This window comes from Trachurus japonicus, chromosome 8 (assembly GCF_045865225.1).
Source record: "Trachurus japonicus isolate A0001 chromosome 8, Traja_1.0".
NCBI classification, from domain to species: Eukaryota; Metazoa; Chordata; class Actinopteri; order Carangiformes; family Carangidae; genus Trachurus; species Trachurus japonicus.
Genome location: NC_140914.1, coordinates 32792668 through 32806464, shown reverse-complemented (window position 1 = coordinate 32806464; position 13797 = coordinate 32792668). Strand labels below are relative to the sequence as shown.

The 13797-nt window shown below is 42.5% G+C and overlaps 1 protein-coding gene across 1 annotated transcript; it reads right to left on the bottom strand.

The window, feature by feature from the left end:
- Positions 1-3200: 3200 nt before the first annotated feature.
- On the bottom strand, positions 3201-9183 carry rpl23 (ribosomal protein L23). The gene is made up of 5 exons (XM_085785232.1): positions 9074-9183; positions 7351-7434; positions 5422-5550; positions 3952-4065; positions 3201-3329 (listed from the first exon to the last, which is right to left on the bottom strand). Exons 1-5 carry the CDS (start codon positions 9084-9086, stop codon positions 3247-3249), a joined length of 423 nt encoding a protein of 140 aa, XP_085641358.1. The 5' UTR covers positions 9087-9183; the 3' UTR covers positions 3201-3246.
- Between the last annotated feature and the right edge of the window lie 4614 nt (positions 9184-13797).

Below are 13797 nucleotides of genomic sequence, written 5' to 3'. Positions count from 1 at the left end.
TCACAGCAGCGTCAGTCAGGATGTACCATCATGACTTCAGCACTGTAGCATGTTGACTGAAGTCAGCTGCCAGTGATTTAAAGGGATAGTTCAACATTTTGGCAAATTGGCCCATTGCCATAATCCCTATAGTTTTAGGAGTAGGTTTGTTACCTTTAATTGTCGGTGCAAGCTATTTTTAGAACGGCGGAGCAGAGACGTGAGCTGCTCAGAGCTACGCTACGGAGGCTATTTCTTGGTTTCCCTCATCAAATACACAATCCAACAACTCCACAACGCTCTGGTGGACAAGTTGTGAGCTGCACATTCACCACGCTATGAGATAATAACACAACGTTACCACACAGAGTTGTTGTAGAGGGAAATTCATGCAAAACCGCTGATGCACGTTCCCGTCTGGGGCAGTTTTTCATCAACAGTCTCTGCATTTGCCTCGAAAACAACTCTGTCTTTTTTCTTTTTTACATAGGCTAGTCGTTTACATGATCGAAATAAAGATATCAATCAATCAATCAAAAATAGGGGTTAAAGGGATAGTTCACCCAAAATTCAAATTTCACTCATTATCTACTCACCCTCATGTCGACTAAGAGCTGTGAGAATTTTCAGAGTCCTCCGTTCCTTCTCTGAGTTACGGGGGGGGTCCGCGCAGCAGTATTTGTCCATATAATGGTTGTCAATGGATACCAACTTTCTTCGTCCAAAAAGACACACCAAAAAACATCCAAATACCTCCATACTGCTCGTCTGTAATGTTTTTTTTAGATTTTTAGATTTTATTTATTTGCACAATTGACAAAAGAAGAAAAAAACTGCATAAAAACAGCAAACCAGTTGTGCAGGTGAGATTAAAGCAGGGATGCAAACGGGTCAGGACCAAAAAAGAGAGGAATTTCCCGGAGGGGGGGGGGTTCCCATCATTAACAAATAATTACATTACAATATCACGGAAAAGTCAATTTCCAGTAGTTCAACCCCAACCAAGTGTTGAGTGCATATAGATGGACATAGTTTTCAGAAGGCCAACATTTCTATATTAAAAATGCTTTAAAAAAAAAAAATCCTTTGTAATACTTCAATTTTGGAGATACTGAATTTTAGGTCTTCACTGAATGTTAGTCATAACTATTACTATTAATATAAACTGAATAAATAAAGACATGGGATGTTTCATTCAGTGTGTAATGGACATATAGGCCTATATAATGTGTTAGTTTCATTTTAATTGAACACATTCTACATCGCGGAGGCGACGTCTTTCCACTCAGGGCTTCCTTCACCTCTGAAACGGGGCAGAGCTCCGTTAAACACCTGCCTGACACAGCAACGTAGGGAACCGTGCATGTCCGCGGCGCACAGCTCCACAGACATGCACGGGGGAAAAACGGCGTCTCACCGACTGCACGCGGATACGCGCCGCTTTAACGAGCGTGCACGTCGCGCATCAACTTTGGAGGTCGGCTGTTATCAGTATAATCAGAGACCATGAATGAGTTCGCCTCAGTTTCACGTGATTGTCACTGTCAGCCTGTTAGAAAACATTTTACTGACCCCAGCTGAGACACTGAGACCCCCCCCAAAAAAACAAAAACTCTTCGGATCTGAACAATTCACACAAGTCACCTAATTGGTCATGAAAAAAGCGAGTTTCGCTTTTCGGCGCGCTGTTTGCATCCCTGTTAAAGAAACCCAGATGGGTTTATAAGAGAAATCTCACCTCATAAAAACAAAAAATAAGAGACCACAATAATAAACCAATATGTCCCTCTGGTATTGAAGCCCCGACATGAGAAATTGTTCCGCCGGTCAGTGCAAATCACACGAGATTTGCACAGACACAAGAAGAGCAGTGAACTGAGACACTGGGAGCTTCCGCTACAAACAAGCTTTTAATTTTTTTCGGAACAATTTCTCATGTCGGGGCTTCAATACAAGAGGGACATTACAGACGAGCAGTATGGAGGTATTTGGATGTTTTTTGGTGTGTCTTTTTGGACGAAGAAAGTTGGTATCCATTGACAACCATTATATGGACAAATACTGCTGCGCGGACCCCCCCGTAACTCAGAGAAGGAACAGAGGACTCTGAAAATTGAATTTTGGGTGAACTATCCCTTTAAATACAGCTGTAAGATACATAAAGAGAATAAACTAATGTGTCTTTTTCAGCACCTGATGCTGGTGTTAACTCATGTGCTGCACATGGGCGTATCTATGGATGTTATGGGATGCTCCCGTGGGTCTGTCACAGGACCACTGTATGACAGTCTGATGAGAGCGACAGAAGGGAAAGGAGTGCTGGTGCACCATGTGGTGTCCTGGCTCCTCCCGGCAGCCCACTGCCCTCCATCTGTCCCAGAGGAAGACATGTCCAAGTAGACCAGACACACTCACAGAGCCGAGGAGGATTCACTCCACTAATAGATGCTACAGGAATATAAGACATGTGAGAGAGCAGGCTGTCAGTGTTAGTCACTGTAAATGTACTGTCATATTCCTGTTTGTGACTGTGACTAGATCATCCTGTCTGACCCGTGTGATGTCCTCCCCACTGGACCAGTATTTCATCAACTCAGGTTTATAATCCTTCATCACAGTGGCTTGTTTAGCTGCAGTCTGTCCTCAGCACCCTCTGTCTGTTAGTGACCTGCTGTGTGGACGCTGTGGGGGCAGGCCAGGGCTCTGTCCTCCCTCTGGTGGTAGTTGTAAAGAAATGCATTAACAACATGTGACAGGAGGAAGTCGTTTCATGTAGATCAGAAGAGCTCAAGTCCATCATCTTTCTATTCTGTGTATGAGCTATTTTAATCATTCTGATTTGTTGTTTAATGCTCCATTATGAATATTTAACCATTTGTCTTTATTTTCTACCAGCTACAGTAATGTTATTTCCCAATTTGAGATCAATAAAGCACTGATCTATTCATCCATGTTTCAAACTGCTTCTGTAATTTAGTATTCATTGTAACAAGAATCACAGCATATCAAATAACTTTATGGCTAATTCACATAAGTCTATAATTTAAAGTTAAACAATGAGATTTTTTGCTTTAACTGACAACTACAAAACCCAACAAGATTAATATGCAGGAGAAATTTACATCATGTCAGGGCCATGAATTACAACAGCAGCACACACACCACATATCTTCAATCAATAGACGGTTTCCTCTACAGAAATGAAAACACAGACGTGCGGCTTCATTGACAGTTTTTATTGAAAACGAACAGAGGTGCAGGTCCAGCTCAGGCGATGCTGCCAGCGTTCGAGGCAATCCTGGGCCACAGGTCGGCACACTCCTTGGCCACTGGGCCTGTGATGGCTGAACCTGCAGACAGGAGGAACAGTTAGTCCACTTCTCTCTGGTCAGCTGTGTCTCCCCATCGTCAGACTGACCAGTTGTCCTGACAACAGACCAGTTGTCCTGACAACAGACCATCATACTCGCACTGTCCATCTGGACCGACCCCACTAGGACCCTGCTACAAGATTCAGCTTGTCTCATCACTGATTGAGCTCAGTCAGCTACGGTGGGTCGCTGCCGTCTCACCCACAGTGATGAACTCCATCTGCCCTTCTACGACAACTCACCCAGCCACTGAGCAGACAAAGCAAGTGCTTTTTGAAGGGGGGGGGGTTCATACTCAACTGTGACCTCTGTCATTAGGACAAGTCAAACACACAAGGTTTCACTACAGTGTCCAGTGGGTGAATACACACACCAAGGCACATTAGTAAATAATAAAACTCCCATCTACCGATCAGATTACTGAGGCGGTGAAAACACAAGTTATTTTACATTTCTTAAATAGAACATATTGCTGAAACCAGTGCTATACTGTCCCAAGTCCATCTATCTCTCTGCCGTTACCAACACACGAGTCAGTATCTCTCACACCTACTGCAGCTGTACGGTGAGGGTTAGGGTTAGGGAACCTGAACAAACCCACCTTTCATTTCTCCTTTGTTGTTTACTATGACGCCCGCATTGTCTTCAAAGTAAAGAAACACGCCGTCTTTTCGCCGATACGACTTCCGCTGCCGTATCACCACCGCAGGATGCACTGTGGAGAGAGAGAGGGGGGGCGGGGTTAAGTCCAACCTTCACCTGCAGCATGTGGCTTAACAAATACACAAATACACACATCCTAGAGGAACAAAAGGTCTGCACAGTGTTGCTGTAGTGTTGCACAGCTCATTTCCTCTGCTTCTCTCCTGGCTGCTGCTGTACTGTGTGTTTCCATCACTATGACGACTCTCCTGTTTTATTGGATGTTTTTAATGTTTGGTGTCAATACACAGAGCTGGAAAACCCTTCATCCTGCATACACACTGACCAGGTGTGTGCAGTCATTTAAAGGGTTCACATGAGTCAGTGTTTTTCAACCTTGGGGTCAGGACCCCACATGGGGTCGCCTGAAATGTACTAGTACTCTAGTACTGTCTAGTAAATGTCTAGCTTGTCTCATCACTGATTGAGCTCAGTCAGCTACGGTGGGTCGCTGCCGTCTCACCCACAGTGATGAACTCCATCTGCCCTTCTACGACAACTCACCCAGCCACTGAGCAGACAAAGCAAGTGCTTTTTGAAGGGGTACAAACTCCAAAAGAGGCTCAAAAAAAATTACAGATTTTTTTTTAACCAATTACTATTCTTTAAAAAAAATCTTAAACAACTGTATTCTATACTTTCACTTTCTCAAATATAAAATCAGGTTCAAATAAAACGCTGCATATAAAACTATCTGAGCTGGTGCATCTTGATTGGGTCACGAGCCAAAAAAAGGTTGGGAACCACTGACATGAGGAGAAAAAACAGATGCATTTCAAGCTGCTTCACAGCGACTGTACACTTACACACAGGGATGTCACGATTATACATTTTCTTGGTGCGATTATTGTCAGATAAATAATCACGGTGTTACGATTATCATGCATTTATCAATTTCACAACACTATTAATGTGTAAAAACAAATATAGTCCAAATATAATTACATTACTCATTGCTTACACAAAATATTCAATGTATCTATTAATATATGACCAATTATTAATCCCCCAGGGGAAGTGTTTGAAATAAATTGTCATCTATACCAGATGTTTACGTTTATTTTGGGTTTTTTTTTAAATATAAATGACAGGCTAACATTTAATTTCCTACCAATTCAATGTTACGTTAGTTAAATGGACCAGTATCTGAGCATTTACCTTTACTTTAGCGCAACATCTGCCGATATATGGTTCCGACATAATCTTTTTTGGGAAGTGACGGTATTTAGGAATCTTTACGATTAATTAATTGTGGCTTTTAATACCACGATTAACTGTGAAAACAAGTAATTGTGACATCCCTACTTACACACGAACACACAGTTCATACACTGGCCTCAACGCTTCAGCAACTGGAGAGGAGACTCACCCTTCTTCCTGAGCTCTGGCTTGCCTTTCTTGACCGTGGCCATGACCATGTCACCCACTCCTGCAGCAGGCAGACGGTTCAGACGTCCCTTGATGCCTTTCACAGAGATGATGTACAGGTTCTTGGCTCCTGAGGACGACACAGACACACACACGGAGGGAAGAAGCAGGTGAGAAGGACAGACGGACCAGAGCAGTGGTCAACGTCCTTCTGGTCAGCTTGTCTCATCACTGATTGAGCTCAGTCAGCTACGGTGGGTCGCTGCCGTCTCACCCACAGTGATGAACTCCATCTGCCCTTCTACGACAACTCACCCAGCCACTGAGCAGACGAAGCAAGTGCTTTTTGAAGGGGTTAAACTGGAAAAGAGGCTCAACTAAGATACAAACTACAAAGTGCTGCAGCATGAAGGCAACATTAGGGGCTCTTGGCATGTCACAATAAGAACAAATAAGAGTCCGTCTTAACATTTTCTTCAAAGTTATTGTTTTGAGGCCGTGATGCCACATTTCTAGTTTTGGATTGTATGTGCATTGTATGTATAAATATCCTTCCTCTTGTGTTCAGGTCACCAGTGACCCGTTTTCAGGTTTTAAACGCATAAAAGTACCACATAAATATGTTTATAGCATCAAGGCTTTTTGCCTTTACCAGGAACCTCCATTTAAACAATAATAATAAAAAAAAAAATCACAAAATTCTAAAATGGTCAGATTAAAATTATGACATTTGTGGCGTTAGGTCAATTTTTGGTTATTACGATAAGAACAATAATGATTGATAAGGAAGCCTAACAACGTAACCAAGAGATGAAAAACAAATGGAATGGGAAAAAAATGTCTGTAGTGTGTTTTACGGCTGATTAAAACACGGGTCAAAACTGACCCCAACACCACAGACGGCAGCAGAAAGCTGACACAAGACGAAGGTCAAGTGATGAAATGTTCTCCTCGTTTTTAGTAGTATGTGGTAATGGACATTTTTTATCTCTGTGCTACAAAACTATCAACCTGTGAACCCCCTTTGCTGTGCTCAAAATGTTGACTGCAGTGGCTCGATGTACACAGAAACAAAGCTGTAAGAGGTAAACGCCTACTGGGGACTGTGTTTCATGTCAGAATTACTCCATATACAAACAATACACAGTTTTACATGGATTCATGTGTTGGTGGGAGAGTCCACTGGTCTGACTGACATCAGTAGCTCCAGCTACACATTTAACCCTCATGTTGTCCTCCTGGGTCAAGGAAGGAAGGAAAGTAAGAGAGGTGGAGGAAGGGAATAGACTGGATCAAGGTAGGAAGAAGAATGAAGGGAAAGAGGGGAGGAAGGAAGTAAAAAAGGATGGTGGGAAGGGAGAAAGGCAGGGAAGAAGGATGGAAAAAGGGAACAGGTTGGGTCAAGAAAGGAAGGAGAAGGAAGGATGGAGGGGAAAAAGAAAGTGAATATGGGTCAAGGAAGGATGGAGGGAAAGAAGCGAGGGTGGAAAGAAGGAAAGTGAATAGATTGGGTGAAGGAAGGAAGTGAAATGGTGGTGGAAAGAAGGGAAAGAAGGATGGAGGAAGGGATGAACAAATAAAGGAAAGGAGTGGAGAAAGGAGGGATGGAGTAAGTGTGCATGTGTGTGTCAAAACAGATGGGTCAGTTGGACCTAGGAGGACAACAGAGGGGTTAATATGCAGACATCAAAGTGGTGTTGATGGTTTTACTTTATATAAAACCACTGCTAGTTCACATCTGTCTGCTCCAACATACAAACTGCAGGGCTGACAACAGAAACTCCAGAGCAGCGTCACCTCTGTATCTGCACCGGCAGGACAGGTTGGTGCCACTGTGAGCACCGTTCACATGTTCTTCAACTCAGACTACTCCATCACCTGCACTAAGCCGTCTGAGTACGAGCAGCGAGTCGTGTCAGCGGGGGCTTACCTGTGTTGTCGGCGCAGTTGATGACTGCTCCCACCGGGAGACCCAGCGAGATGCGGAACTTGGCTCCGGACGAACCACCACGTCCTGAAGGAACAAGACACCACAGTCAGACCGGGCCATAGGTCCAGGGCAACACAACAGGCCGAGGAAACGTAGACAATGTTAAACTAACTAAGCATAGCACCACACCTGTATAAATCATTCCCTGTTCTTTTGTTATAATAAACCTGATAAATTTCAAAGGAGGTTAAATGGAAAGCATCTGCACTTAGTTATTTGTCTAGGAAGACGTTTCACCTTCATCCAAGAGGCTTCATCAGTTCATGTTCATTTAACCTGCTTTGAGATACTAATACTTGGACAAATGAGAATATGCACCGGCTTATCCCTGATAAAATCTACCATGAGCTAGAACAAACTAACCTCAGCAACACACCACAGAACTAAACAAAAACAAAAATCACCTCATCTATATAGACTGGCATCACCTGCTCTGTAACTGTAAAGGTACAACACAAACTGTCTTCAATCAACACGGTTCTCTTGTCAGCTTGTCTCATCACTGATTGAGCTCAGTCAGCTACGGTGGGTCGCTGCCGTCTCACCCACAGTGATGAACTCCATCTGCCCTTCTACGACAACTCACCCAGCCACTGAGCAGACGAAGCAAGTGCTTTTTGAAGGGGTTAAAACTGAAAACAACCTCATCGTCCCATTGAGCTGAGCAAGAGAAAAGCAATCTGTCTGAAGACATCTTACTAGACAGGTAGGCTAGAAGAAGGCTGCAAACTATGGGCCTAATTGTACCAATGTTATTCTGAATATTGCACAGGTTGAACAAGCGGTGTGACAGTTGACTTCAGGTTTTTCTACTCTTAAAAAAAAACATTATGCCCCTGCATCTACACCACAGACACACACTTGAAAAACCACATCACTAGTTAAACCTAAAAAACCTTACATTACACAACCCCTGCATGAGCTGATTCATTCTATACACACCTCATGCCTCATGTTAGAAACATTAATCTTTTCCTACCATTCGTATATCCTCCAACAACATGGGAAACATGTGCAGTTTAACCACTGCTTGATAAAGTAGTAACGTTGGGTCTTACTGAGGTCCAATTACTGGATCAAAACTGTCAAAATCACAAGGCATCATGTCCATATGAGTTATTCAAACTATAACTGCAAGTTTAGACAGTGGAGGCCGGCCCTAGCGGGTCCAGAGACCTCGGTACCTCGGACCAGAGAGAGAGTTCACCTGCAGCCTCACGAGTCACAGCCCGGCTGAGAGCGGCTAGCAGTTAGCTCCAGCTAGCGGCTGACAGTTAGCTCCAGCTAGCCGCCGGTAAGCCTTCACAGCGCTGCTCTACGTGAGTAAACGGTAACAGTGTCTGAGTCTGGGCTCCCCGGTCCAAACACAGCACACATTAATTTACCCTAAACCCGCCTGAAGCCAACCCCGAACAGCAGAGTCACATGTCGGGCCTCTCCCCGTCGCTCCGTGCCCGCACGGCGCTGACAGCCCAACATGGCTTCCCCCAGCTAGCTAGCGACGACACCTCCGTTAAAAACACACAAACTACTTCTCTTAAATAAAACTAATGGCACAAATACAACGTCTTTCCATCTTTATCTCACACGGTGAACGTTATAAGAGCTTGTGCGGCTGCTAAAGCGGCAGATGAAGGTGGATGTTAGAAGCGGGTCTCCATACCTCTCTTAGACATGGCTGCTGTAGGGAAAGAGGACGAGGCAGAAAGGGATTCTGGGATATAAAGTTGAGCGGAAGAACATCCGGGTCGCACGCGGATGTGTGAGGTCACCGCGCGCAGACGAGCTGCTTTCAGCGGCCGTTGGAAACATGAAGACTAAAGATTTTAGGGCAGAATGAAGAATTAAAATTATGTATCTTGTCTCTTACTTGTTTTAGATATAATAATATCTATAATAATATATAATAATTATATAATAATAATATCTATATAATAGGCCTAATTTATAATTAATCTAAAAATTAGGTTACTTTAACACACTGTCGCAGCCAAACTGTCCTCAATATCCTCATTTAGCCACACCAATCTTAAATAAAAAAATATAGGCCTAGTAGCCTATTGTTGAGTTATTGATGGTAATGATTATATTGTAAGTAGCCTATATATATATAATTATAAACTATGTTTTCATTAAGCGGTACAACCTTAGGTCATGGAAAACTTTGGAAATAACTGTTCTAACTCTCAAACCCATTGCAACACCCTTTTTTGGTAATTCATCGTCATCAGATTCCGTGGTCTAGCCATTGAAGTGGGAGACATTGTGTATTTATGCTAATGACATTTTTCGCTAGATAATGCAATAGATGCACTTTAAAGCTGTTCCAAAATTACAGTTCCATTTTGTTTAAAAAATAAATCATTATCAACTAGCTATTATGACCTTTTGATCAAGTATTACAACTATTGTTAATATAATGAATAGCCTGGCTATGATATGCAGGTTATAATAAAACATTGCATAAGACTATACACGGTTTACAGAAGTGTTGCTTTCAGTGTCACCAGCAGAGGGTGGTAGTGTCCCATGTTCATGTGGTAGCTATGCCAGAAAGGTAAAACCACTCCAGGAGTAGGATAGCACATGCACATCATGACATTGCTGTTACTTTGTGTCTGCTGAACCAAAACCTGCAAAACACACTTTGAAGTAAGAATTAAAAGCATGTGAATAATTAATGATGATCTGATAATTGAAAGTTTTAACTAAACTGATGCAGAGTCTTAAATACAGACTCTGAATTTGAGAGATTAATTACAGTGGAAACCCATGCTTTATATTCTCCAACTCACTCACTCTCTTTTTAACAATTTGCTTTGTACCAACTGTTTCATATCCTTGTTAGCTGCTCACCTCTGTCAAGTAACGTCTGTGATAAATAGCTGCTACTCAGGATATATTACCAAACAGGATATATTGATTTATTACAGTAGGGGAGAGTGGGGTAATGTGAGACACCCCCTGTATCTAGAAAACTGAACACATTTTTGGTCATGTGACCATTATGTTTTCAAGCCCCTTCCATTTCCCCATGGCCATGAAGGAGAGGAGCTCATGATGCTGTGGAAAACATGTTGTTTTCACAAAAATATAATTTTTGCATGTAAAAGTAAATTTTCTTGGTGTCAATTTAATCAACTCTTCTGCCAAAGCAAATTGATTCAGGTAGAAAAACTTCTATGATCCATGATGATGAACTACCAACACATAAAACCATGTGATGATTCTGGCTGAAAATTAGCCTGAATTTCTAAGAGAGGGCGTTTTTTCTAAAATGGGGGTGTTGGGGTAAAGTGAGACAAATGCTGCGGGGTAAAGTGATACCATGGATGTATTATAATAAATCCATGAGTGAGACACTGTGAGCACCATACACAAAGATTTACACTAGAATCTCGCCCCCCAAGCCAGAAATCTCGCGTGATCAAACATGATCTGTAGCCACACTGCTTTGTTATGATGTGCTCTCAGTCAGCTCACTTCTTTGGTTAATTGTTGGTTAATTAACTCAATTTTAGTCACATTCCACTTTGTCGGCTCCCCCCACACACAAGAGGACTTTTGATCAAAATGGTCACGATTGTCGGGTCCTACAATCTGACCCCCAGACTATCTAACTGGTTCTATCTGTCATTTGAATGTTAATTAAAACACTCTGTGTTGTATTTGATTTTGTTCTTGAGTCACTTTGTGTTGAGAAAACAAAAGTGCTTAACTGACCAATCCCCATGATTCTGTTACTAGTCTGACATTAGTTCTGGGATGTGTGGTTGTCAAGCTGCTGTCAGGACTCTAACTGTTACAACATGTGTTGTTATGGTAGTTTCAGAGTGGAAAAAGTAAGTGGATCAGTTTACCCCACTGATTTTTCTAGTCTGTCTCAGTTTACCCCTGACCTGGGGTAAAGTCCACTTTTTTTAAAACAATCATATTTTCACTGTCCTTCGTCCTAAATACATTCTGATAATTTCCATTGCTAGGAAACATCCTGAATTAATGGGAAATGTGTACATTTTACTGATAAATCATTTTAGCTCGCTTAGAGGGGAGCAAATGTAAAAAGTGTCTCACTTTACCCCACTCTCCCCTACCAGCGCTAACAAATAAAGAAGAGTCTGTGTCCTGTGTGTTCAGCAAATTCTCTAGAACCTTCTCTAAATCCTGTGCTGCATCTGGACTTTTCTTTTTGTTTCCCAGCTTCTCCCTGTGATATTTAGTCTGCGCTCTCATTTTTCACCAGTTGAAATATCAGATGGAAGTTTTTTTTCTTTCTTTCTTTTTCAAACAAAAGGTTTCTCTCTCTCAAAAGTTGTTCCCAGCTGTGTTGTGCAGAGATAATCCATCCACCTGACAGGTGTGGCATATAGACGATGCTGATCACACAACATCACAGCTGCTGTAAGGTTGGTCTCAAGCTTCTGTGTGTGTTTCCATACAGGACATGCCCACTCTGCAGGTTTCTTTCACAATTTCAAAATGACTAAAGGTGCAGGTTTTTACCAGTCTCATCTGTATGTGGATGCCTATTACTGTGAAGCCTAAATGATCTAAAAGATTCAGGGAATTAAGATAAAGGTACACATTAAGCTCTTTTGTATCAAATGTAACCATAACAATCACTAACCCTTTGGGTATGAAAGTGTTGTGTATCCATGTGCTCGATGTAACAATGACTGCATCGTCCAGTCATGGAAGAAAAAGTCAACATTTTCCTCACTAGAAACACACAACAATGCCTAAACATACATTTGTATACGCCAACAAAGTTTTGTCACCTCACACTGTTTTGTATCCACACCCTCCTCCACACAATCTGTATCTGTATTTCTCTATTGTCAATTTGAAAATGCTAGAAAAGATATGGAAATAGAATAAAAAACAATAGAAACTAAAATCACTCTCCAGGCAACCAGTCCATCATTTAATGCACAACAACTTCCCTATAGGGATACATGGAGTCTATAGGCTGCTGACCTGACAGCTTCTCTTTCTGTTGCTGCTTGTTGCCCCTTCAGTTCTGCCCCTTCCCCGGTGTTGCCCCTGAGAACAGAGATGGTCACTCTGGCACCGTGGCACCGTGCTGCGTGAGGCTCTGAGGGGGAAAGTAAAAGTCAAGTCTAGAAACTGGTGCCAGGTTGTTGTTTCTGTTTGCTCGGGGAAGCTGCGATGCCTCCAGTGGTCTGGTTATGTTCATAAAGCTGCTGAGATCTATGTGTTACCAGGAGTAAAAGTTACATTTGACTGAATAAAAATGAATGTTTGCACATTCATGTTGAAAACAACCACTAGTTAATATTTATTAAAAGCTAGCTGAAGATAAAAAAGCATTTACAAAACTATCAGTTTCCAGTCAACATGCCAGCTCCATGAGTAGAGTTTAAGAAATGTCTATCTAAGAAGCTAAAAAAATGTGCATTAACTGAATATTGATGAACAAGCCACAAGCCATTATGGTCTGTTTTTCAACAGGAAACATGTCAAAGTTATTATGGTTAGCTATAGTAGCTTTAGTCGTCTACATTGCCCATATGTTTGTACAGAGAATAGAAAATGAAGTGACTATAAAATAGAGTAGAGAATCTGCACCTGATCAGTCAGCACAGAGATCTGCAGCATCATGATTGCTGTTATTAAGATCAGTTATTACTGATCATCAGGAGGAAGGAATCACCAATAGTCAGATGGATGTCAGCCACCAGTTTTCTGTCTGAGTCTGTCTGCAGTCAGCTCGTCGTCCTGGAAACCCCGTGCAGCCATCCCATCACCACCTTGAGTAGACGTGTGATGTTTTGCTCCATGTGGCTATCAAATACAAAAAATGGTTTTGAGGCAGATTTAGTTTTAAATTGAGCATGAATCTCCTGAACGGTGAGTCTGACACATGGTGCAGGGTGCAGCTGACCATCAGGCCTGGAGGAAGAACACAGAACCCCTGGCTCACTTTACTGCCTTGTTCTGAGGTTATTTATAATCCTGCCATCTGGGAAATGATCTTTCTCACTGCTGCTGGATGTTTGAGTGGATGAAGTGGAGGGTCTTTCCTCTCCCCTGCTGTCTGGTCCTGGTCCTCTTTGTCTGGTCCTGGTCCTCTTTGTCTGGTCCTGGTCCTCTTTGTCTGGTCCTGGTCCTCTTTGTCTGGTCCTGGTCCTCTTTGTCTGGTCCTGGTCCTCTTTGTCTGGTCCTATAGTCCTCTTTGTCTGGTCCTGGTCCTCTTTGTCTGGTCCTAGTCCTCTTTGTCTGGTCCTGGTCCTCTTTGTCTGGTCCTGGTCCTCTTTGTTTGGTCCTGGTCCTCTTTGTCTGGTCCTAGTCCTCTTTGTCTGGTCCTGGTCCTCTTTGTCTGGTCCTGGTCCTCTTTGTCTGGTCCTATAGTCCTCTTTGTCTGGT